This window comes from Balaenoptera acutorostrata, chromosome 12 (assembly GCF_949987535.1).
Source record: "Balaenoptera acutorostrata chromosome 12, mBalAcu1.1, whole genome shotgun sequence".
NCBI classification, from domain to species: domain Eukaryota; kingdom Metazoa; phylum Chordata; class Mammalia; order Artiodactyla; family Balaenopteridae; genus Balaenoptera; species Balaenoptera acutorostrata.
The window spans coordinates 26,913,007-26,940,800 of record NC_080075.1 but is presented as its reverse complement, the minus strand read 5'-3'; the positions used below and the strand labels follow the sequence as shown (position 1 = coordinate 26,940,800).

General features: G+C 37.6%; 1 protein-coding gene and 1 long non-coding RNA gene across 4 annotated transcripts in view; one reads left to right on the top strand and one right to left on the bottom strand.

The window, feature by feature from the left end:
• Positions 1–1,108: 1,108 nt before the first annotated feature.
• LOC130709387 (uncharacterized) lies at positions 1,109–23,684 on the bottom strand. The gene is made up of 4 exons (XR_009009921.1): positions 23,613–23,684; positions 15,844–15,981; positions 13,722–13,892; positions 1,109–1,278 (listed from the first exon to the last, which is right to left on the bottom strand). It is a non-coding gene; the product is annotated as an uncharacterized LOC130709387 (long non-coding RNA).
• The window catches only part of LOC130709382 (eIF5-mimic protein 2-like), a 39,733-nt gene continuing 29,763 nt past the window's right edge, over positions 17,825–27,794 (top strand). For 2 of the 3 annotated variants that reach the window (XM_057558223.1, XM_057558224.1), the window contains exon 1: positions 17,825–20,143. In XM_057558223.1, coding sequence (XP_057414206.1) covers positions 19,021–19,824 — 804 coding nt within the window. In that variant the 5' untranslated portion in view covers positions 17,825–19,020 and the 3' untranslated portion in view covers positions 19,825–20,143. The remainder of the gene's footprint in view (positions 20,144–27,794) is intronic. The other variant, XM_057558225.1, reaches the window with a different exon arrangement.

The following is a 27,794-nucleotide window of genomic DNA, read 5'->3' as shown; positions in this document are numbered from 1 at the left end:
GTTATAGTGAGGAAAGGGCAATTGGCTATTTTTCACCTGTGTGCAAAGCTTAACTAACAAGTCCATGAAAAATGCAGTCACATTGCCAGATGGAATTTGTAGCCATGTACCTGGATGTGTTTCCTTCTGGTGTGCTCTGAAGTAATTTGGGGGTAACCTGTATTCAATGGTTTCTTGTTTTTCTCGCTCCGCTTCTCAAGGTATCTCCTCTGATGGTCGTTGATGCTGCTGTCTAGTTTAATTCGTCTGGGTGACAAACAAACTCTTTCATGGCCAAAAGCATGGATCAGTCAGTCGGGCAGTATCAATGGTGGAAATAGAGCTGCCCCTCTCATGCAGAGTCACTTCCTTATCTGTTTGGGTCAATATATCTGATTCCACAGAAGTGGTGGTGGAAAGGACGTTGGCGGCAGTATCTGTGAGCAGCTCGCTCTCCTCTGAGTGTCTAGAATCTGAAGAAGTGTTATTTATATAATGAAAACCTGGCTGTTTTCTCAGAATATATTTATCAAATTTAATCTGTTCAATTGTAATGTGATTGGCCCTCCCAGCTTGATGAGTAGAAAGAACCTTGTTTTTTTTTAAGATCGCCTGTGTTTTTACGGCATTTCTCCAGGCTTTCATACCGTTTCTTTTTCTGAAGCTTGTTGTTCTGCTGTTGCTGTCTACCACTCCATTCCTTAACATCTTGTTCCCCCTTGCTATCATCCTGTGTCCTTTCTGAGGGCTGGAGAGAATGTGTGATGGGACGCTGAAGAAGTTTAGCCAAACGATCAAGTCGCTCCACCAAGGAAAGTTCCTTCTTGGCACTGAACTCAGGAGGTTTCTGTTGCCTCTGTCGCTCCTGATACCTGTTCCAGAGTTCATTTAAACTCACAGTGTGCTGAGTTGTTAACTCTGGGGTGGCCTTATGATCCCTTTTTAGGTCATTAACTTGTTTGTCATATTTTGGAAAATCTCTAGCCTGACTTTTAGTAGTATGCTGTACTTCTTTGTTTTCCAAGCTTACATTGATACTGAGGCTCTCTATTCTGGTATAATCTGACTTTGTCATTGCCACATTTTGATAAGAGGAAGGAAGGCAAGTGTGTTCTCTTTGTTTGTCTGGATGATGCTGAAAGGAATCTTTCCAAGAATGCCTCAGGAAAACTCTTCTTCCTAAGGATTCATGGCAAAAATCTTGATCACTTGGTAGGTGCACTGGATGATGAAAGTAAAACTTAGCTGACCTGAAGACAGAATGGGTGGTATTTTCAAATTCTGAATGACATCTGGACTCTGAAAAGGCGAAAAAAAAAAAAAAGATTTTGAAGGACTTTCAAAATATTTGCATTCCCTTTAGAAATAGTATTCACATTTAATTCTTTAGATACAAAACGAAGACTGAAGGAAAGAATGGTCTATATAAAGATTCAGAAAATTCACTGCCTGGACAAAGGATTCATGCCTTGTGCCTAGTGGCCAGATTGGCATGGTAATAGTTTAAGAGACTCCGGATCAAAAGACCCAGATTCTGGGCTGGATTCTGCCACAGACTGGCTGTATGACCTTGAGGAGGGCATTTAGGTTCTTGGGATTGTAACAGCAGCTGCTATGTATTACTGCTTGCTATGTGTGGGCTATTATGATATATGCTCTATATCTGTTTTTTTCCCCTCTTATCAAACTGAGAGAGAGGTATTATTAATCTCATTTTCAGCTAAGAAACCTGAGACTTTATTTTTATCATCAGTAATTAAATGGATGGAATTTTTAAAACTCCAACTCTTTATATGTTTTAGAGCCTTGAAAAATTCTTTTTTCTGAACCATCTTCACACCCCCTCCATTTTATTTATTGTGGTAAAATACACCTAATATAATTTACCATCTTCCATCTTCACATTTTGACAGTCATTCTATATCAAAATAGGCATTTTAAGATGTAGAACATCTTAACAACTATAAACCATAATTGTAAACGTTAATTCAGTTTCCATACACATTCTTAGAGTTCTAAGTCATGGAAGAAACAGACATACATATGAAACACAGTATCACTTGTAACTATGGGATCCATTTTACCTTCTCTATAGATTATTGGTAATCAGAATTTTCACTAAATACTCTGGGAATCCCTAAGACAATTTCCCCCAAATATAGTGGGATACATGGAGTCTGCTTTTATATCTAAAGGATAAAAAGACTCCCAAACCTCCCAATGAACAAAAGTCCAGAACCAGGTGGCTTCACTGCTGAATTCTACCGAACATTTAAGGAAGAATTAATAGGAAAGATTCTCAAACTCTTCCAATAAACAGAACAGGAGAGAACACTTCCAAACTTATTTTATAAGGCCCACATTACCCTGTTATCCAGACGTTACCTAGATACCCAGTGTAGATACACTACAAGAAAATTACAAGCCAATATCCCTGATGAACATAGATGCAAAAAGAAACCAAACAAAACATTAGCACACCAAATTCAATAATATATTAAATGGATTATACACTATGATTAAGTGGGATTTATTCCAGGAATGCAAGGATGGTTCAACATCTTACAAATCAATCAATGTGGTGCATGACACTAACCAAATAAAGGACAAAATTCATATAATCAATAGATGTAGAAAAAGCATTTGAGAAAACTCAAAATCCATTCATGATAAAAACTCTCAACAAAGTAGGTATACAGGAAACATAGCTCAGCGACCATTTCTGACAAGACCATAGCTAACATACTCAATGGTGAAAAATGGAAAGCATTTCCTCTAAGATCAGGAACAAGACAAGGATATCCACCGGCATCACGTTTATTGAACACAGTATTGGAAGTTCTAGCCAGAGCAATTAGGCAAGAAAAAGAAACAAAAGGCACCCAAATCAGAAGAGAAGCAAAATTGTCACTATGTGAAAATGACATGGTTTTAGATATAGAAAACCCTAAAGACGCCACCAAAAAAACTGTTACAACTAAAACATTCAGTAAAGTTGCAGTATACAAAATTATGTAACAGACAAAAATCTGTTGCATTTCTATACATTAATAATAAACTACCAGAAAAAGAAATGAAAACAATCCTGTTCATAATTGCATCGAAAGAATAAAATACCTAGGAATACATTTAACCAAGGAGGTAAAAGACCTGTATACTGAAAACATTGATGAAAAAAGCTGAAAAAGACATGAACAAATGGGAAAATATTCTGTGCTCACAGATTGGAAGAATTCATATTGTTAAAATGTCCATACTACTCAAAACAATCTACAGATTCAATGCAATCCCTATCAAAATTCCAATGGCATTTTTCACAAAAATTGAACAATCCTAAAATTTGTATGTAACCACAAAAGACTCCAAATAGCCAAAGCAATCTTAAAAAAGTAGAAGAAAACTGTAGGCATCACACTTCCTGATTTCAAACTATATTACAAAGCTACAGTAATCAAAATGGTATAGTACTGACATAAAAACAGACATGTAGGTCAATGGAAAAGAATAGAGAGACCAGAAATAAACTCACACATGTAAGGTCAATTACCTTATGACAAAGCAGCCAAGAATATACAATGGGGAAAGGATAGTCTCTTCAATAAATGGTACTGGGAAAACTCAATAGCCCCATGCAAAAGAATGAAACTGAAGCATTATCTTACACCATACACAAAAATCAATTCTAAATGGATTGAAGATTTAAGTGTAAGGTCTGAAACCATAAAATTCCTAGAAGAAAACATAGGCAGTAAGAGCTTCGACACTGGTGTTAGCAATAATTTTTTGAATTTGACACCAAAAGCAAAGACAACAAAAGCAAAAGTAAATAGTAGGAGTACATCCAACTGAAAGGCTTCTGCACAGCAAAAGAAACCATCAGACTACTGAATGGAAGAAGATATTTGCAAATGACATATCTGACAAGGGGTTAACATCCAAAATAGACAAAGAATTCAACTCAAATAAAAACAAACAAACAAACAACCCCATTAAAAAATGGGCACAGGATCTTAATAGACATTTTTGTAAAGAAGACATACGAATGGCTAACAAATACAGGAAAAGATGCTCAGCACCAATAATCATCAGGGAAATGTAAACCAAAACCACACTGAGATATCACCTCACACCTGTTAGAATGGCTATCATCAAAAAGACAAGAAATAACAAGCATTAGTGAGGATATGGAGCTAAAGGTTCCTTTTCCTGTGCACTGTTAGTGAGAATGTAATTGGTGTTGCCACTATGGAAATCAGTATGGAGGTTACCCAAAGAGTTAAAACGCAACTACCATATGACCCAGCAATTCTGCTTCTGGGTCTATACACAAAACAATTGAAAGCTTGGTCTTGGAGAGATATTCGTATATCTGTGCTCACTGCAGCATTATTTAAAATAGCCAAGACATGGAAACCACCTAAGTGTCCACTGATGGATGAATAGATAAGGAAAGTGTGGTATGGGGGGTGGCAGGAATTGGGAGATTGGGACTGACATATATACACTATTGATACTATGTATAAAATAGATAACTGATGAGAACCTACTGTATATAGCACAGGGAATTCTACTCAATGCTCTGTGGTGACCTAAATGGGAAGGAAATCCAAAAAAGAGGGGATATATATATATATATATATATATATATATATATATATATACATATATATATATATACACGTATAGCTGGTTCACCTTGCTGTACAGTAGAAACTAACACAACACTGTAAAGCAACTATACTCCAATAAAAATTAAAAGAAAACAAACAAAAAAAGAAAATGTGGTATAGAGGAAAGTGGGCAAGATGGCAGAGTAAAAAGACCTTGAGCTCACCTCCTCTCACAAGCACACCAAAATCACAACTATCCGCAGAGCAACCATTAAAAAACACACACACACACACAAAACACTGGAACCCACCAGAAAAGATCTCCTACACCAAAAGACATAAAGAAGGAACCGCAACAAAACCAGTAGTAGGGGGAGACTCACAATATAATCAAATTCCATAACCCCTATGTAGGCAACGAAAACTGGAGAGTAAATATATTACAGAGGTTCTCCCAGGTTGGGGGTCTGGCATTGTTGAGATGAGCCCACAGAGCATTTGGCTTTGAAGGCCAGAAAGGCTTAATTGCAGGAGCCCCACAGGACTGGGGAAAATAGAGATATCACCCTTAAAGGGTGCACATGAAATCTCATATACCCTGGGACACAGGGCCAAAGAAGTAATTTGATAGGAGCCTGGGCCAGACCTACCTGCTGGTCTTGGAGAGTCTCCTGGAGTGGCAGGGGTTGGGGAAGGGTGGCTGCGGCTCACCCTGGGGACATAGACACTGGTGGCAGACATATTGGGGAATACTGTTGGTGGATGACATATTGGCTCATTAGCTCCAAAACCTGTCCCCACCCAACAGCCTGCAGGCAACCGTGCTGGGACGCCTCAGGCCAAAGAACTAACTGGGTCAGGGCACAGCTCCACCCATTAGCAGACAGGCTGCCTAAAGACAAAAAAGCTCACAGCTGCCTTTGGACTAGCCCCTAGACATGGCCCAGCCCACCAGAGGGCCAAGACCCAGCACCACCCACCAGTAGACAGGCACAGGACTCTCCCACCAGGAAGCCAGGCCAAGCTTCTAGACCAGTCTCATTCACCAGGATGCAGGCACCCAAAGCAAGAAAACTATGATTCCTCAATGCAGGCCAGAGCCTACCCTGGGACCAGCTGGGCCTTGGACTGGCCCACTAGCAGGCCAAGGAAACCTTCAGGACACTCCAGACCCTGTACCCAACTGTGTCAGGAAGCGACACCACCCCCTCGACAATTTGAAATGAGCTCTGGGATCCCAGGACCCTGCAGCTGGACCCAGGGACCAGCTCTGCCTGCCAGTAGACCAGCACTAACCCCATGATCTGGCTTCAACTACCAGTGGGTAGGCAACAACCCTAGGGTCTTCAGGACCCTGACTCCACCCACCAGTGAGCCAGCATTAGCCCCGGGGCCCCTAGCATTCTGCAACCAGCCACGTTGTGACCAGGCCCTGCTAAGCAGCAGCCAGCAGCATCCACACAAGGCAGGACCTGGCAACCAACCAGACTAGGGGCCTACCAGACTGCCCACATAGTTAGCCCACCACAACAGAAGGCCCAAGTAGCCCTCTTAGGGTGAACCCCCAGAGAACACAGCTTGGGTAACGAGAGGGGAGTGCGCTGCTGAAGTGCACAGGACGCCTCCTACAGAGGGCCACTTCTCCAAGGTTGACAGATGTAACTTACCTACTACATACATAAAAATACAAATAGCAACTTATTGACAAAATGAGATGGCAGAGCAATATGTTTCAAATGAAGGAACAAGATAAAATCCCAGAAGAAGAACTAAGTGAAGTGGAAATAGGCAATCTACCCAAGAAATAGTTCAGAGTAATGATCATACAGATGATTAAAGAACTCAGGAGGAGAATGGATGCACAGAACGAGAAGTCATAAGTTTTAAGAAAAGAGTTAGAAAATATAAAGAACAACCAGAGATGAAGAATACAATAACTGAAATGAAAAATACAGTGCAAGGAATCAAAGTAGACTAAAGGATTCAGAAGAATGGATCAGTGAGCTGGAAGACAGAGTAGTGGAAATCACTGCCACTGAACAGAAAAAAGGTTAAAAAAAAATGAGAACGGTTTAAAAGATCTCTGAGACAACATCAAGAGCACTAATATTCACACTACAGGGGTCCCAGAAGAAGAGAGAAAGAGCTCGGGAAAATACTTGAAAGAAAGAGCTCAGGAAAATATTTGAAGAGATAATAGCTGAAAACCTCCCTAACCTGGGAAAGGAAATAGTCATCCAAGTCCAAGAAGCGCAGAAAATCCCATACAGGATAACCCAAAGAGGAGCACACCAAGACACGCTGTAATCAAAATGTCAAAAATTAAAGATACAGAGAATACTAAAAGCAGCAAGGGGAAAGCAACAAACAACATACAAAGGAACTCCCATAAGACTGTCAGCTGACTTTTCAGCAGGCACTCTGCAGGTCGGAAGGGACTGGCATGATATATGTAAAGTGATGAAAGGGAAGAACCTACATCCAAGAATACTCTACTCAGCAAGGCTCTTGTTCAGATTTGACAGAGAAATCAAAAGCTGTATAGACAAGCAAAGGCTAAAAGAATTCAGCACCACTAAACCAGCTTTACAACAAATGTTAAAGGAACTTCTCCAGGTGCAAAAGAAAAGGCCACAACTAGATATAAGAAAACTATGGAACAAAAAAGCTCACCAGTAAACATACAGTAAAGGTAGGAAATCATTCACAAACAAAGCTAGCAGGAAGATTAAAAGACGAAAGTAGTAAAATCATCTGTATCCACGATAAGCAGTTAAGGGATACACAAAACAATTTGATGTAAAACATGACATAAAAAACAGTAATCATGAGGGGAGGAGAGTACACATGGAGGGTAACTGCAAATGCATTTGAAAGTAAGACATCAGCAATTTAGAAGAATCACCATATATATACAGAGACTGCTATACAATAACCTCAAGGTAACCACAAGCCAAAAATCTGTAGCAGATACACACATACACAAAAAAGGAATCTAAACATAACACTGAAGATAGTCATCAAATCACAAGAGAAGAGAACAAAAGAAGGGGGAAAAAAAGACCTACAGAAACAAATCCAAAACAATTAACAAAATGACAGTACGAACATACGTATCGATAATTACCTTAAATGTAAACAGACTGAATGCTCCAACCAAAAGACACAAACTGGCTGAATGGATACAAAAACAAGACCCGTGTATTTGCTGCCTACAAGAGACTCACTACAGATCTAGAGACACATACAGACTAAAAGTGAGGGGATGGAAAAGGTAGTCCACACAAATGAAAATCGAAAGAAAGCCAGAGTAGCAATAGTTATATTAGATGAAATCAACTTTAAAATAAAAACTGTCACAGGAGACAAAGAAGGACACTACAGAATGATCAAGGGATCAATCCAAGAAGAAGATATAACAACTGTAAATATATATGCACCCAACATAGGAGCACCTGAATACATAAGGCAAAATATTAATAGACATAAAAGGAGAAATCAACAGCAGCACAATAATAGTAAGGACTTTAACACCCGATTTACATCAATGGACAGATCATCCAGAGAGAAAATCAATAGGGAAACACAGGCCTTAAATAACACATTAGACCAAAGGGACTTCACTGATATTTATAGAGCATTCCACCCAAAAGCAGCAGAATACACATTCTTTTCAAGTGCACATGGAACATTCTCCAGGATAGATCACATGTTAGGCCACAAAACACGCCTTGGTAAATGTAAGAAAACTGAAATCATATCAAGCTTCTTTTCCAACCACAACTCTATGGAACTAGAAATCACCTACAAGAAAAAAAAAACTGCAAAAACCACACACACGTGGAGGCTAAACAATATGCTACTAAACAACCAATGGATCACTGAAGAAATCAAAGAGGAAATCAAAAACTACCTAGAGACAAATGAAAACGAAAGCACGATGATCCAAGACCTATGGCACGCAGACAGAGCAGTTCTAAGAGGGAAGTTTATAGTGATACAGGCTTACCTCAGGAAACAAGAAAAATCTCAAATTAACAACCTAAACTTACATCTAAAGCAAGTAGAGAAAGAAGAATAAATAAAAACCAAAGTTAGTAGAAGGAAAGAAATCATAAATATCAGAGCAGAAATAAATGAAATAGAGACTAGAAAAACAATAGGAAAGATCAATGAAACTAAAAGCTGGCTCTTTGAAAATATAAACAAAATTGATAAACCTTTAGGAAGACTCATCAAGAAAAAAAAGGGGCTTCCCTGGTGGCACCGTGGTTAAGAATCTGCCTGCCATTGCAGGGGACACGGATTCGAGCCCTGGTCCCGGAAGATCCCACATGCCGTGAAGCAACTAAGCCCGTGTGCCACAACTGCTGAGCCTGTGCTCTAGAGCCTGTGAGCCACAACTACTGAGCCCGCGTGCTACAACTACTGAAGCCTGTGCGCCTAGAGCCTGTGCTCCACAACAAAGAGAAGCCACCGCAATGAGAAGCCCGCACACCGAAACAAAGAGTAGCCCCCGCTCGTTGCAACTAGAGAAAGCCCACACACAGTAATGAAGACCCAACACAGCCAAAAATAAATAAATAAAATAAATTTATTAAAAAAAAATACCATATGATCATCTCAATAGATGCAGAAAAAGCTTTTGACAAATTTCAACACACATTTATGATAAAAACTCTCTAGAAAGTGGGCACAGAGAGAACATACCTCAACACAATAAAGGCCATATATGACAAACCCACAGCTAACATTATACTCAATGGTGAAAAGCTGAAAGCATTTCCCCTAAGATCAGGAACAAGACAAGGATGTCCACTCTCGCCACTTTTTTTCAACATAGTTTTGAAGGTCCTAGTCACGGCAAGCAGAGAAGAAAAAGAAATAAAACGAATCCAAATTGGAAAAGAAGAAGTAAAACTGTCAGTTTTTACAGATGACATGATACTATAAAATCCTAAAGCTGCTACCAGAAAACTACTAGAGCTCATCAGTGAATTCGCTAAAGTTTCAGGATATGAAATTAATACACAGAAATCTGCTGCATTTCTACATACTAACAACGAAAGCTAAGAAAGACAAATTAAGCAAACAATCCCATTCACCATTTAGAACTAATAAACGAGTTCAGCATCGTTGCAGGATAAAAGTTAAATATTAAAAAAATCAATTGTATTATGATATACTTGCAATTAACAAACTGAAAATGAAATTAAGAAAACCATTCTGGGGGAATTCTCTGGCAGTCCAGTGGTTAGGACTCTGCAATTCCACTGCAAGAGGGCATAAGTTAGATCCCTGGTTGGGGAACTAAGATCCCTCAAGTCAAGCAGCACAGCCAAAAACAAAAAGAAAAGCAAAAGGAAACCATTCTGTTCACAACAGCCTCAAAAAAATTAAAATATTAATGTAAATTTACCATAAGAAGAGAAAAACTTCTACTCTGAAAGCTACAAAAAATGACTGCAAGAAATTAAAGACTAAATAAATATCTAAATCAATAAATATCTATCTAAATCAAACATCCCAAGTCCACGGACTTACTGTTAAGAAAGCAATTCTCACCAAAGTGATCACAGATTCAACACAATCCCTATCAGAATCCTGGCTGATTTCTTAGTAGAAATTTTGCAAGCATATGGAATTGTCAAGGACCCAGAATAGCCAAGACAATCATGAAAAATAAGGTAATGTTGGAGGACTCATACTTCCCAATTTTAACTCACCGAATGGGAGAATATATCAAAATCAAAATTTTGATAAGAATGTGTATCTAGAATACATAGAACTCTTAAAACTCAATAAAAAAGAGAAATAGTCCAAATAAAAACCAGGCCAGGATCTGAATACACATTTCTCCAAGGATAACACACAACTGGCCAATAAGCACACAGAAAGATGTTCAACATCATAATCATGAGGCAAATGCAAATCAAAAGCAAAATGAGATACAAATTCACATCCACTAGAATAGATCCAATGAAAAAGTCAGATAATAAGTGTTGCTGAGTTTGTAGAGAAATTGAAATCCTCATACATTGCTCCTGGGAATGTAAAATGGTGCAGCCACTTTGGCAAACAGTCTGACAACTCCTCAGATGATGAAATATAAAGTTATCCCATGATCTAGGAACTCCATTCCTGGGTACATACCCAAGACAAATGAAAACATACTGTCCATATAAAAACCTGTACATGAAGAGAAAAGCATTTATATTTTATAAATATAAAATCATTATTTTATAAAAGCATTATTCATAGTAGCCAAAAGGTGGAAACAACCAAATGTCCATCAACAAACAGATAAACAGACTGTGATACATACATACGATGAAATATTATTGAGCCATTAGAAGGAATAAAATAATGATACAAGCCCTAACTTGGATGAACCCAAAAACATCATGCTGAGTTAAAAGGAGCCAGTCACAAAAGTCCACACATTAAATGATTCCATTTGTATTAAGGTCTAGAATAGGAAAATTTATAATAGAGACAAAGTAGATCAGTGGTTGACTTAGTGCTTGGGGGGAGGTGGGTGATGAGGAAATAGAGGGGTGATAGCTAAGGGGTATAGGGTTTCTTTCTGAGGCGATAAAAATGTTCTAAAGTCAACTGTGTTGATGGTTGCACATATCTGTGAATAGGGTAAAAATCATTAAATGGTACACTTTAAGTGGGAGAATTATATATGTGCATTACATATTAAAAAAGCTGTTTGAAAAAAAAAAGTTCTATGAGCATTTGAAAGGTTGTTTTTTAAAAGCATACAAACATTTATACACATCAACCTCATTATTTCCAGATGTTTCTCTAACTCTGCTTTTCTTGTTGTTTTTAATTTCATTTCTATGGTCTGTCATGGGCTAAGTATGTGTGTTCAAGCTCTCTAGTGTTCTGTATTATCCATTTCTCCTTGAGGGTCCTCTAGGGCAGCGGTCCCCAACCTTTTTGCCACCAGGGACCAGTGTCATGGAAGACAATTTTTCCACAGACGGGGGTGGGGGGTGGGGGGTGGGGGGATGGTTCAGGCGGTAACGTGAGGAATGGGGAGCGATAGGGAGCTGCAGATGAAGTTTCTCTCGCTCGCCCGCCCGCCGCTCACCTCCTCTGTGCGGCCTGGGCTACAGTATGCTTCTGCAGGTTATATTTCCATCTTTCTTTTCCAAGCTATGTCTCCTAGACTACCCACTGCAGAGTTGCAATGTTGTTTTTTCATCTTACACATTCTTTTTTGTGTGTGATAAACACAGAAGATTAAATTTACCATCTTAACCAATTTTTAAGCATACAGTTCAGCAGTGTTAAGTATGTTCACACTGTTGCACAACAGATCTCTAGAACATCTTCATCTTGCAACACTGAAACTCTATACCCAATAAACATGAACTCCCCCTCCTTTCTCTCCCCAGCCGTTGGCAGCCACTTTTCTACTTTGTTTCTATGAGTTTCACTATTTCAGAGACTTCATGTAGGTGGAATATACAGTGCTTATCTTTTTGTGACTGGCTTATTTCACTCAGCACAAGGTCCTTGTGATTCACCTATGTTATAGCATGTGACAGGATTTTCTTCTTTTAAGGCTGCATAACATTCTATTGTATACATATCACATTCTATTTATCCATTCATCTGCTGATGGACGTATCTTGATTATTGTGAGTAATGCTGCAATGAACATGGGTGTGCAGATATCTCTGAGCTCCTGCTTTGAATTCCTTTGGATATACACCCAGAAGTGGGATTGCTGTATCATATCGTCATTCTATTTTTATTTTTTTAGGAACCTCCATACTGTTTTCCATAATGGCTGTGCCATTTTATATTTCCACCAGCAGTGCACAAGGGATCCAATTTCTCTGCATCCTTGCCAACAATTGTTATTTTCTGTTCTTTTGATACTACCCATCCTAATAGGTGTGCAGTAGTATCTCATTGTGGTTTTGATTTGCATTTCTTTGATGATTAGTGATATTAAGCATCTTTTCATATACTTGTTGGCCATTCATATATACTCCCTGGAGAATTGTCTATTCGAGTCCTTTACCCATTTCTAAATTGGGTTTCTTTGTTGTTGACTTTTAGAAGTTCCATATATAATCTGGATATTGATCACTTATCATGATTTGCAAATATTTTCTCCTATTCCACAGGTTGTCTTTTAACTCTGTTGATTGTGTCCTTTGAAGCAGAGTTTTAAATTCTGATATAGTATAATTTATTTATTTTTGCTTTTGTTGCCTATACTGTTGGTGTCATATCCACGAAATCATTGCCAAATCCAATGTCATGAAGCTTTCCCCCCATGTTTTCTTCTAAGAGTTTTATAATTTTAGCTCTTCTGTTTGGATCTTTGATCCATTTTGAGTTAATTTTGTATATGGTAAAAGGTAATGGTCCAAATTAATTCTTCTGCATGTGGATATCCAGTTTTCCAACACCATTTGTTGAAGAGACTATTCTTTTCCCACTGTGTAGTCTTGGTGGCCTTATGGAAAAAAATCCATCTAATACTTTCTTGATGTTAGCAGCTGCACGAGGACTATTTTCAAAATACAGTATCGCTAGATTAGCTTCTTGACTCCTTTCTTTGCTTATCTGGATACTGTTCTATATTCCTCTAAGACATAAAGTTTGACAGCTAGCTAGTAACGGCTTGTGTCCTATACACTTTTCTTTTATGTTATTAGAAAAAGGGGGCCATGGGTAAACATAAATAGATTTGATCTTGGGTCTTTTTTATTGTAATTTTTTAAAAGTTTGTATTGAGATTCTTTCTGTCTTTGTCACAGTCATCTGGAATGCCTTAAGCTTTCCCTCCCCTGTTTCAGTGTTGAGACATGGTACTTCACTTCTAATACTATCAGCCTTGGGTATTTAATTGTAATTTTGTTTCTAAATTGCCAGTGTCTTTTCCCAGAAGTAACAATTATCTTACAAATAAATACATACATCCACACAGACAAAGAAGCACTGAAGTGATATGCATAAGAAAGCAAAAACTAAAAAGATGGAACTCTGTTTAAATTGTGAGACTATAGTCTCATCAGAATTAAGTGGAAACACGTAGACACAGGCGTTTGCGTGTGCATGCTCTCTCTCTCTCACACCCCCTACCCCACTCCCCATTACCTGCAATATCTATTTGCAAGGATTTCTCCTCTTCGGGCCAGGCTTCCTTAGGAACTGTCCTCTTACTGTGGATCTCCCCTTTCTGTTTAATGGCTTTAGTGTCTGGTAGATTATCAATCTTCGTGTCTTGTAGTTGAGCTGACTGCTCTGAAGCAGCAGCAGCACTGGAACCTAAGAGAGGGAAATCAAGATTCAGACAGGAAGCTGACAAAAATTATTTTAAAATACCTCTCAAGCATCTACTAGTGTGAGAAGAGAGTTACACTGGATAAACAGTGAGATGGATGCAGGACAGGAATAAAGACGCAGACGTAGAGAACAGACGTGAGGACACGGGGAGCGGGAAGGGGAAGCTGGGACGAAGTGAGAGAGTGGCATGGACTCATATACTACCAAATGTAAAATAGATAGTTAGTGGGAAGCAGCCGCATAGCACAGGGAGATCAGCTCAGTGCGGTGTGACCACCTAGAGGGGTGGGATAGGGAGGGTGGGAGGGAGACGCAAGAGGGAGGAGATATGGGGATATATGTATATGTATAGCTGATTCACTTTGTTATAAAGCAGAAACTAACACACCATTGTCAAGCAATTATACTCCAATAAAGATGTTTAAAACAAACCAAAAAACTGAGATGGAAAGAGAAAAGCATTTTGGGCAAAGGTGAATACATATGAAAAAAATGGAATCAGGAAAGCAACGGAACATCTAAGAAACAGTGCAAGTATATAATTTATTAGATTATAGAATTTGTAAGGAAAGGAGAAAAATTAGCCTTTGAAAGGTTCTTTGGGAGCCCATTCTACTGTTCTGAAAGACTAGGCTCAAAAAGTTTAGTTTTCATTCTTTTTCTTTAATAAATGTATTTATTTATTTATTTATTTGGTTGCATTGGGTGCTCGTTGCTGCGTGCGGGCTTTCTGTAGTTGCGGCGAGCAGGGCTACTCTTCATTGTGGGGCGCGGGCTTCTCAGTGCGGTGGCTTCTCTTGTTGCGGAGCACAGGAGGGCTGGAACCCGTGTCCCCTGCATTGGCAGGCGGATTCTTAACCATTGCACCACCAGCGAAGTCCTAGTTTTTATTTTCAAGGGCAATGAAAACTTTCTGATGAGGAGATTAACATGATCAAAACTTTTTCTGAAGCATTCGTTTAAAAACAGCAAAAAAGCGGGTAAATTTTCGAATACTATATTGCCCAGAATACAATATAACTTCTGAAAAAGAAGCAATACACAAAAAAAGAGAAGTGGCTAATTATACTCCAAACTATGTTTTTATTTATACTTGTGGCAGACTACCAGCTGTCCTCCGAAATCCATTTTCCTTTTCCTCTAAAATAGAACCTGACTTAGCTGGGCATACCATCATAGAGATTATATTTCCCAGCCTCCCTGGCAACATAGGTTGGTGTGACCGTGTGAATAAGTCTGGCCAATAGGATGGAAGGGGAATGGTACATTTAACTTTTGAGAAGTATTTAAAGGAAGAAATACACTTTTTTCTTTTTCCTTTTTTTTCCTTTCTGCTGGCTGGAATACGTGTCTGATAACTACAGCATGAGAATGGAGGCTAAAATGTTGAAGCAACAGGAGAGAAAGAGCTTTGTTCCCTGATACTCTTTTCTGTCTTCTTTAAGCCAATGTCATTTTGTTTTTGTTTTCATCTCTCAGAGCCAAAACTATCCTAAACTAAACACACTTTTACAGGCATTTTTAATCAGCACAGTCCTACCGAAGTAAATTAACTGGGTAGGTTGTTAGGAAGTAAACAAGCTAAATTCCTGAAGAACAAAGGCCTATGTAAAACAATTTTATTAGAGAATTAGTATCTCATGGCAACAAATATTTTTATCAGTAGAGTTTTAAAAAGTCCATTATGTGAATTTCTGGCAATGAGATTAATTTGTGTACAATATTCACAAAGTTCTCCAAAAATATCTCAAAGAGCTTTAAAAATGTTAGTTTTACCTGCCAATGTATACCAAAAGTTGCAGCTAACATCCTATTTCACATATGAAGAAGATGCAGGGTTGAAGAGAGCAAGAATATATAATACTTTTCTATTTATATTCATTTTAGAAGGCCAGAATAGAACAGTAGGCAGATAATTCTACAGTTCCACTACCTGTAGTGTCTTTCTGCAAGGATTCTTTTTCTTCAGATCGAGCAGCCTCGGTCACTGCCCTTTTACTGTAGATCTCCTTTTTCTGGTTTTTGTCTGAGAGGTCCTCATCCCCAGTGATGAGAACTTGAACTTGAGCATCTGGAATAATGATGTCATTTGATCCCAGGGAGAAGGAAAAGATAACACAAGCAAGTAATCCACCCCCTCCACCCCAAACAAAAACAAAAACAAAAACCTCCTTATATATTAGGAAAAAAAGCATCTCTTAGGCTCAACCATGTAAAAGCTGTGACAGTTTCAATGACTTTATAACATATGACAGTTTTGGGGGGTTTGGAAAGTTTTCCATATTCTTCTGTGTACAATCACTTTAAACAAAATCTGTTCTTTGCTGATTTGATGCAACAGTTAAAAAAAAAAAAAATCCAGATCAGGTATCTTTCCAAGTAGTAAAGTACATCTGAACAAGCCTATTCAACATTTTTGTCACTTAGGGGGCAAATTTTGATATTTCGTATAATCCTAGAAAAGCATCTATATCATCTAGATTTTATATATTATACTCATATAACTTTTTAAAATCTCCTGAGGTTAAATTTGTCTAACGCTTTCTATTTTCTTTCTGTTTTTCTTGGTCATACTTGCTAGAGATTTATCTACCTTATTGGTCTTTTAAAATCAGCTCTTTTCTTTTTTATTGTATGAGAAAACTCAAGTGCAAAATACTAATGTTGGTAAATAAATTAAAAATCACCAATACAACAACTAGGATACAGTTATCAAGCAGTTAATATGGTTTATGTTTTTTACAATGGATTGACAAGAGATTCACTTCCTATCTCCAAGCATGAATATTTTTCAACAGAGCAGTCAGAAAGGCAATACAGATTACTAAAAACAACATAATGAACACCAATGTGTCTACTATAGAGCTTAAGAAATAAGATAAAACATTACAGATATAATGATATAATGATAATGATACCCTGTGTAAAGCCTCAATGATACCATTCTCTCTTTTCAGTAGCAACCTTAAGCTCAATTTAGAGTTCGTCAATCTCAAAGATGTTCTTGAACTTTTTACTATACAGTGCTGCATGTATTAGTCAACAAGGTACTGGATTGTTTTGCATGTCTTTAAACTTTATATAAAGGGTAGAATACTCTGTGTACCTTTAAGTAACTTGCCTTTTACACTCAGTATTACGATTGGGGGATTTACTCTTAGTGACTCTAATGAACTCATTCTTAGTGTTATGTAGAATTCTATGGAATTAATATATCAATTTTCACCTGTTGATACACTTTAGGCTATTTCTAATTTTTTAATATTGAAAAGCATTACAATGAACATTACTATAAAATTTCTTGGTAGGTTGTATGAGTTTCAAATATCTTCTCTCAGTCTGTGTCTTGTCTTTGAATTATTTATGATGTCTTTCGGTGCACAAAATTTTTCATTTTAATAATACCACTTGTTTTCTTTTTCCTTCGTGGTCTGTGCTTTGTGTGTCTTATTTAAGAAATCATTATTTCATGGTCAAAGGATAGTCATCTAAATTCTAAAAGCTTAAAGATTTCCTTTTTACATTTAATATCATTTGGACTACATTTTTGTTTAGTGTGCAGCAGGGATCTATCTGATTTTATTTTTTCTTACATATATAATCAATGGCCCAAACACTATTGAATAGTTTACCCTTTCTTATGTCTTAGGATTCTTATGTCATCTGTGTCATATATTAGTTTCCACATTCATGGGTGTGTTTCTGGGTCAACATGTTGTTCCACTTTTCTTTGTTTATTCCTTTGCAAGTGAGATCTTAAATATATATATTTTATACATATATAAATTATATATAAATTTTATATATGTATACACACACACACACACACACACACACATAAGTCTTTTGATGTCTGGTATGGCAAGTTCCCTTACCTTATTCTTTAAATAGACTTCTTGATTTTCCAACAAATTTTGGAATCAGCCTGTCAAGTTCCATGAAAAATTCTACTGGAATTTTGAGTAGCGATTCATTGAATTTATTTAAGTCTTCCTTAATATATTTCAATGAAGCTTTATCATTTTCTCTACATTAGTTTTGCATGTCCTTTGTGAGATTCATTTCTAAGTACTTATTTTTTGTTGTTTTTAAAAAAGTATCTTAAAAAAAATCTTTTGCATTATGTATCAGAAGACATGTATCAAAAAATGCACAGAGAACTCAGTGAATTGGTAAAAAGTGAACATGTACCCAGGTTTTAAAAAAAAAATCTGCCTAGAACCCTACATTCTCTCCCCTCATTCTTTCAATCTCCCCCAGGCTGAGCATAACACCCCATTTTAAATGCAACAAATGACTTATATTTCTGAACTTTATATAAATGGAATAATACAGCACATAGCCTTTATGTCTTGCTTTCTTCTCTTACATTATATTTGTAAGATTCGTTAAGTGTTAAAACATATATTTGTCTTTTACTCAGTCTCATTTACTGGTTACTATTCAACAGTGGCAATATGCTACAATTCACTCATACTACTGGAAAAATAATGGCATAGTACATATAAAAATAATGGCCTCTGGGTAATTGCCAGTTTGGAGCTATTACGAAAACTGCTGTAAAGAATATTCATGTGGCGGAGGAGACACCACCGCAGTTGCCGCCACCTCCGGGATTTCTGGCTCTTTTCTCTTCGCCTTAAATTCGGGTGTCTTTTATGAGTAATCAAAAGCAGTAAAGGCAACGCTATCAGGCCAGCGTTTTAAAACCAGAAAAAGAGATGCAAAAGAGAGGTTTGACTCTACTCAGTTTTAAGACTGCATTATTCAAGGCTTAACTGAAACTGGTACTGATTTGGAAGCAGTAGCAAAGTTTCTTGATGCTTCTGGAGCAAAACTTGATTACTGCCGATATGCAGAAACACTCTTTGACATTCTGGTGGCCGGTGGAATGCTGGCCCCAGGCGGTACACTGGCAGATGACATGATGCGTACAGATGTCTGTGTGTTCGCAGCACAAGAAGACCTCGAGACCATGTAAGCATTTGCTCAGGTTTTTAACAAGTTAATCAGGTGCTACAAATACCTGGAGAAAGGTTTTGAAGATGAGGTTAAAAAGCTGCTGCTGTTCTTAAAGGGTTTTTCAGAGTCGGAGAGGAACAACCTGGCTATGTTGACCGGTGTCCTTCTGGCTAATGGAACACTTAATGCATCCATTCTTAATAGCCTTTATAATGAGAATTTGGTTAAAGGGGTTTCAGCAGCTTTGGTTGTAAAGCTCTTTAAATCATGGATAAATGAAAAAGATATCAATGCAGTAGCTCCAAGTCTTTGGAAAGTGAGCATGGATAACAGACTGATGGAACTTTTTCCTGCCAATAAACAAAGCATTGAACACTTCACAAAGTATTTTACCGAGGCAGGCTTGAAAGAGCTTTCAGAGTATGTTTGGAATCAGCAAACCACAGGAGCTCGTAAGGAACTCCAGAAAGAACTTCAAGAACAGATGTCTCGTGGTGATCCATTTAAGGATAAAATTTTGTATATCAAGGAGGAGATGAAAAAAAACAACATCCCAGAACCAGTTGTCATCGGAATAGTATGGTCCAGTGTAATGAGCACCGTGGAATGGAACAAAAAAGAGGAGCTTGTAGCAGAGCAAGCCATCAAGCGCTTGAAGCAATACAGCCCTCTCCTTGCTGCCTTTACAACTCAAGGTCAGTCTGAGCTGACTCCGTTACTGAAGATTCAGGAGTATTGCTATGACGACATTCGTTTCATGAAAGCCTTCCAGAAAATAGTGCTGCTCTTTTATAAAGCTGAAGTTCTGAGTGAAGAACCCATTCTGAAATGGTATAAAGATGCACATGCTGCCAAGGGGAAAAGTGTTATCCTTGAGCAAATGAAAAAGTTTGGAGAGTGGCTCAAAAATGCTGAAGAAGAATCTGAGTCTGAAGCTGAAGAGGGTGACTGAATTTGAAACTACACCCTCAGTAAAGCAAACAGGAGTTGTAGATAAAATGTCATGTCTCATGTGTCCTGGTTCTTACATCTTCCTACCTCCCTATATCAAGCATGATATAAGGGCTTTCATGGCAAAGTTTATTTTAACTGTTCCTATGGTTACTGGAAATGTTGGATTTAGTTTCTAAAGCCATGTTTTAGAACTAGTCTATCTGGGAGAATCCTTCTTTGTCTCTTCCAGCTTCTAGTGACCCCTAGTGCTCCCTGGCTTTGGACAGCATAACTCCAATCTCTGCTCCTGTCTTCACATGGCCTCCTCTCCTCTTTTTGTAAGTACACTAATCATTGGATTTAAGGCCCACCCTACATCCAGGATGATATAACCTAGAGATCTTTAACTAATGACATCTGCAAAGACCCTATTTCCAAATAACATCACATTCTGAAGTTTCCTGGGGACAGGAATTTTGGGGCAATTACTACTTAACCCATAAAACAGATTTTTGTTTCATTTTGTTATTCCATGTTTTTATTGTTGAGTCCTAATTTAGCTACACTGTAGTCAAAGAAGCTGTTCTTTTTGAACATCAGTTCTTCAAAACCAACAGCTTCATCAATTTTTCTAAGTGTTCCGTGTGTTCTTTAAAAAATGAAAAGTTCTCTGTAGTAAGTCAAACTTTTAAAGTCCATTTTTAAATCTTGTCTACTTTAATTTTCTTTCCTGGTCTCTCAGTTTCTGATAGGTATGTATTGTTGGGTTTACCTATATTTTCCTGTCATTTTTCCTGCATACAAGTTTGAGTAAAAGAAAATAAACTCAAATTTTATCTTATTGGTATATTTGAGCCTTTTGTTCTTACAAGGTAAACTCATAATATATATTAATATTGTTTGGTCTGGAATTTTATTTTGTCAATATTAACATTGCCCATTAGCTTTATTTTAGTTGGTATTTGCCAAATATATCATTTTCCATCTCTTCCATGTTTTGGGAGGTAAGGGAAAATAAACTATAAGCTAATCAAAATAACATGTACAAATGGTTTTGAAAGTCAAATAGTTCCAGTAAACTTATAACAGAAATCAACAGTTTTCAAACACCACCAGTTTATTTAGCCATTTCTTCTAGTATCACTATCCTTGTTTCCAAATAACATGCTTTATATTGCTGTATCCTTTTTAGTTCCAGAAATTATTTTTTGATTTCCTTCTAGGATCATATGGATTTACCTTTTATAGAACTTTCCTGTCACACCCATATTCCCTCAATCTATCTTCTGAAAAGTTTTAGTCCTATATTAATGTTCATTGTTTATATATTATGTAAATAGTAGTCACGATGATGAAATCAATATTCAGTGATTGTGTTTTGTTTCTATTATTCACAGTTAAACCAACTAGTATACTGTAATCACATTTGTTTTCTTTTACAAAGTTTTGCTTTTACTGAGGAGTTAATAATTGCCTATTTCTTCATTTGCTATGTTTCTATATACCAATCCCTACATCATCCTCATAAATGTAAATAGAATTGAAAATCTCTTCTAAATACAGTCAACTACATAAGGTATTCTATCAACTTGACCTTTTTCTTGCAGTCCTCAATCTGATCTTGTTCTAGAGCTTCTGTACCAACACTGCAATGGCAATTCCTTTCCCCTCTCTCTTATGTTGTCCCCATTTCCTCCATCCCATGTTTTCCTTTAACAAATATTAAATCTACTCCTTCGTTTTATTTAGTGAAATAATTTTCCCTCAGAATTTCAAGGCATTACTCCTTTGGTTTCTAGTTCCATGTATTATTTTTGAAAAGCTTAACGTCAGTCTAATTTGCATTTCTTTATATGGTACCTGTTTTCTTTCTGGAAGCTTTCAGAATCTCTTTCCTTGCCAGTGTTTCGAAATTTCAAGGTCATGTGCCTTGGTGTGGATTTTATGTACATGACAGTTCCTATTAACATGGAAATTCATATCCTTCAGTTTTGGAATTTATTCCTATACTAGTCCTTTGAGTCCTTTTTTTCTATCTTCTCTATTATCTCTATGGAACACCTGTTTTTTGATGTTGACCCTTTGGGGCCAATCTTGAATTTTTTTTCTTTTCCCTTCTTTTTATGTTCTGTTTCCTAACAGATTTTCTCAGTTTTATATTCCAATCCTTCTACTGAGATTTTTACTTCTGATATATTTACTGGGCTCACTTAGCTATTATACAAAAGTCACTATTCAATTTTCCCCAGCAGGTATCTTCCCCCTATTCTCCTTAATCCTTTAAAGTGAGAGGCTCTGAGGCTGGGCTTCTCCAACGGTGAAATAGGAGGACTTTTCCTTAGGATGCAGTCTGGAAATAGACCAACAATAATAGTAGCAGTAGACCCCCATAACAAGTGGGAGGTTAGAGGGGTCCCTCAGTTAACAAAGCCCAACTTTATTTCACACACATCATCCTTACCAAATGCAAACTAGAGGTGAGTTATATTTGGTAAGTTCATTGTGCAGACTTCTGACGGAGTTCCCTTAGCGTATCACTTTGTTCCCTGCCAATGTTTCCGTATCCACCTTCTTCTCAATTGTCTGACAGTGGGATCACAGGGTTATCTATATGTACCGAATTGCCACTAGTATATAGCTAGTATATGAGAGTTTTCATTTATGAACTCCATTTTGCAAAAATATTTGCCTTTCTATTTACTTGGCAGCTTCCATGTTAACTGGCAGATGTGCTTCTTTTATCATCTTATTTCAAAAGACTTCAAAATGCTTTTCAGTGCAACAAAAAGTTATCTGGAAGAATAAATGTGTGCACTTTAGCAAGCAGCCTTTCATTCGGTTTCCTCATAAAAGCATTAACAACATCACATGAAGTCATTAACACTATGCCAAAACTGGAACATAGAGCCAGCCTATGTTTGAATACTGCCCCGGGATCAGTAGGTCCTATTTGCCTAATAGCTATGCGCAGGAATAAAAAAACTGTAAATGCAACAAAGCAACACATGCAAGTATACATGTAGAATTTTCAGTGGCTCCGGGAATTTTCATTTAATAAATACTACTGTGCATCAATTAAAGAAGCACAATGTCAGGGATGCAAAGGAAAAAAAATCATGCAGATTCCTAAAGATTAAAAGCTTTTATAAAACAGCAGGGCCTATATCTAGGGGCAAGGATGAAAACTCAAATACCCACAGTCACCAGACTGACAAGGTAGATGTATGAAGTGGATTGAGTCTGAGACTCGTGGGGACTGAAGCAAACAGGAGAATGTATGTCCTCTCTGCAGAGGACAACCATGCCTCAGGGTCAACGATAACTGCCATGGAGGAATACAAGTTGAGTGCAACTACATATTCTGACTTCTCAAGGGAAGCCCAAAATCTTATTTTTAGATGTTGGCAGCAAAAGTTTTAAAAAGTTAAACACCATGTGAGCCATACACTTTCCTGCAGAATCCAGCCTATGAGATATTAGTTTGTACCATCTGACAGATAAATTCACAAGGCATTTTAATCCAGATTTTCTATGAATTTTAGTCGTTAAAACATACTTAAATGGATATTATTTCATTTCAAAAGTTGCAATATATTTCCCATAGTGAAAATAAAGTCTACAGTTTTCAAAAATCTAAAGCATTTAAAAAGATTTTTTATTTTCCTTCTTGTACATATCCAATAAAACAGCTAGGAGAAAAGTTTGCATTAACAAAGCAGAAAAAAAAAGAAAGCCTGGACAACACTCTCATTTAAGATGAACAGGAAAAAAAAAAGGCCACAGAATACACAAAGCCAATCCAGTCACCTGCATTATCTTTCTGAAAGGGTTTTTTTCCCCATTGACAAGGATGCCTTAGTTACCACCCTCTTACTGTAGATCCCCTCTTTATGTTTAATGTTAACAGTGTCTGCCAGCTCATCATCCCTTGTGCCTAGCACCTGAGCCGGGAAGTCTGGAGCAATGGCATCATTGGATCCTACAGAAAAATGGAAAAGTAGTACAGTTAACACAAGTACAGATTGAAGAGAGACAAAAATTGTACCTCTTAAACCACTTCTATAAAAAAGGCACTACCATGGGAGTGTTACAGGGTAATCAGAAGGAGACATGAGTCAAACTGAAGCTGTCAGAAATGTACAATATTGCAACAATATACTGGAGAAGCAAATGACATAAGAGGAGACATATAAATTAGAAGGGAGACAATTTCCGGCTCAGGAACGTTTTCAGAGGAGGAGAAAATAGTTTGTACCTTGGAAAGTAAGTAGGCTTTTTGAAATATGGGGAGGAAGAAACAAAGGCATTTTAGGTAGAGGTTACAGCGTTAGCAAAGACCAGGAAGCAGGAAAACAGATTAAGCAAAAAAATCCGATACTTTTGCGGTCAGACTGTATTATGGACTACATTAAAGAGAGTGGTGGGAGATATTAAAAAGGAATTGTTTGGGACAAAATTCAGCAGGGCATGGAATCCCAAGCTACAGGGGTAAAGAGTGTAAATTTTACTGTACATGAAATGCAACATCATTCAGGATTTTTTAATAAAGGGAACTGCAATCAGTTACATTGTAGGAAGCTTAATCTGACAATAATACAAAAGACAAAACATTGTAAGGAAAATTTTATGTGATAAAGTAATACAAGATTTGAAAGTAACTTTATTTTCTTTAAAATATATTTCAATATTCTGAAATCCACTAATATAGGAACTGATAAGAGAAGTTTATCCATGTCACATATAAGAGGCAAAAGAACATCTCTGGACGTACAGGAGTTTATAGTAACTATAGAATTATCTTCTACAACAATGCTTTTCTTTCTTAACTGATACTCCATACTTCATGCATTTTCTAAGCACCTAAAAAGTGTATGGCAATAAAAGCTGGGTAAGTATCAGTTCATTTGTACAGTATAAGTATAAATAAGTCATGAGTTCTATTTCAGGACAGATTGCAAAGATCCTATTAAGCCTTCTGGGTCATATGTACACTGAGCTTTTCTTTGCTTCCGTGGCATCACGTTCTTTTATTTGCTCCCTACCTCTTTGGTAGATCCTTAGTGTCCTTTCTTCTACCAAATCTCTCAATGCTGGAGTTCCTCAAGGTTTCAGAACTGGGTTCTCTTCTCTTCCTGGATGAACTCATTGATCATCAATGTATGGAACACTATATGTGGATGACCAACAAATAGATATCACTAGCTGGAACCTGTTTTCTGAGCTTCAGATTCTAGCATTCAGGACACAGCTAGCCTCTAAAGCATTTGGAGGAAAAATTAGAAAACGATGTCCCTTCCTCATAAAAAAAATTTTTGTTTTATATATTATGATACAACACAAACAACTATACGTGAGGGTCTCTTCACCACCTCCCTTTATCCTCCAAGAGAGGTGATTATGTCAGGTTCAGAGTTAGGCAAGGAAGAATAATTAAGTTCCTGAGAGCAGTGCATGGATGTACAAGAGAATCAACCTCCTTGGAGCTGAGAGGCAGTTGAAAGAGAGTGTAGCCACACATATGTGTCTATGCCATTGAATGTATGTGTACTTATTTTCCTGCATCTGTGCACAGCTGCAGAACGTGTGCAGATTTACGTTTCGGGCAGGAAGAGAGTTAACGTTATTGCTCCAGAACGCTAACAGGAGATTTGGAATCTTCACACCTGGGTGTTTTCATAAAAAATGGCATATGTTTATGACATGAACAGAGCCACCTTCTAGACAGTGCCCTTGCATAAAACTTAACTGTAAACTGACTTTGTTTACATTCAACTGCAGCTTTAACATCTCCACATGGATGTGGAACAGAAATCTCATTTTTAACATGTCCAAAGCAGATATTTTGACCATCTTCTCCAAATCTGCTTCTTCCTCAGGTTTCTCCATCTCAGTAAATGGCACCTTTATTTACCCAGTTGCTTATTCTAGAAAACTAGAAATTGTTTTTTTGTCACCTCCTTCTCCCTCACTCTCCATATTCTATTGCCAAGTCCAGGAAGAACTATTTCCTAAAAGTAAGTTGATGTGTCCACTTCTCTCCATCTCTGTCATCATCACTCTAATCCTAGGTGCTACCATCTCTGACACTAATTACTGCAACAGCCTTCAGCTAACTGGTATCCTCACTTCCACTTCTTGACCCTCCCTTCCTTCACCTGGGCTCCCTGCCTTTCCATCCACAAGCTATTCTCCATATAGCAGCCTGAAAAAAATGTACAAATGTAAATCAAACCACAGCTGCCTACTAGAAGAAAGTTCAAGTGCCTTAATATGGCTTACACAACCCTGGATGATCTTGAACCTATCTATCTTTAACCACATCTAGCCACAGCTCTGCTCTACCCACACTGCCTTCTTCTCACTTGGCAAATGCATCCAACTTTCCTGTTTCTGGAGCTCCTCCCATTCTGTTCCCTTCCGCCAGCACACTCTCACTCCCCACTCTCTGCCTGCCTAACTTACCTATATCCTCTAGATCTCAGCTCAGAAGTTTCTTCTTTGGAAAGGCCTTCATGGGCTCCTAAAGCTAAACTGGATCCTTTTACTCTCTTAAAACTCTTCTTTATTTTCCTAACTCGTCATTTGTAATTATGTGCTTATTTGTATCTATTTGTTAATATGTGTCTCCCCACTTGAGCATGATCATAGGGGGCATGTTTATTTTATTTTGCACAGCCGTATAACTGTAGCACCTAGCATAGTATCTGCCAGAAACACGGTAAGAACTTTAATACTTTTTTCGTTGAAGAAAAAATGCACATACGCTGAAAGCTTCTGTGACCTTAAAAAAAAAATAACCAGGTCATTGCAGAAAGTTCAGAAAAGTAAGCAGAAAACAAACCAAAAAACTCGAGCATACTGTGGTTATAGATCCTTCTAAATGAATATATAGTGGGATCAAAATGTATATAGTTTCAATATCTTTTTTTCCCACCCAAATAGAGATATATTTTGTTTAAATGGAATTTAAAGTCAGCATAAAAAGTGAAAAAACATGCAGGGTCAAAATCATCCTTGAAGGTTGAAATTGATATTCTGCCTGCTCAATAAATCCATCAGAGTCCACTTTTTCCCCCTGGCTTGTAACAGATCACTGTGCCTGCATCTAAGCACCTGATGAAGCACCTGACTTGTGTTTAGAGACCACATTGTACTTAAAACACTTAAACTCTAGAATCATACTCAGGGAAGCAAGTTAAAAGATGCTTAAACTATAAAAGTCAAATGAGGACACTGAACTTCGAGAACTGAGGTTTCCCACCTCTCATTTCAAACTCTCTCATGCTAATATGCTGATAAGAGTGTGGAGGGTACAACACACTTGTACTCTTAAGGTTCATTCTCCTCTTCTCTTTTTGTTAAATACATGTAATTGAACTTGTTTAAATGCATGTATGACACAATGCCAACGTACGCCAAAATTACTTATCATAGTTAAAGACATTTCATCGTAATCTATTCATCTGACTTATTTATGCTATCTTAAAGTTTCTTGTTTCCTGTTTGTTTGTTTGTGGTTTTTTTTTTTTTGGCTGCGTTGGGTCTTCGTTGCTATGTGTGGGCTTTCTCTAGTTGCGGCAAGCCGCGGCTACTCTTCCTTGTGGTGCGCGGGCTTCTCATTGCAGTGGCTTCTCTTGTTGCGGAGCATGGGCTCTAGGCTCGCGGGCTTCAGTAGTCGTGGCATGCGGGCTCAGTAGTTGTGGTGCATGGCCTTAGCTGCTCCACGGCATGTGGGATCTTCCTGGACCAGGGCTTGAACCCGTGTCCCCTGCGACGGCAGGCAGATTCTTAACCACTGCGCCACCACGGAAGCCCCTCTTGTTTCCTGTTCTTGTTCTATGTTACTTTGCTTATTTTATATACTCAACAATAATTTGGAAGACAGATATCTAGTTTTAAAATTCTTTTCGAGTTTTAGTTTTTGGTAGCTTTTTTTCCATTGTGGTAAAATATACATAAAATCTACCATTTCAAACATTTTTAAGTATA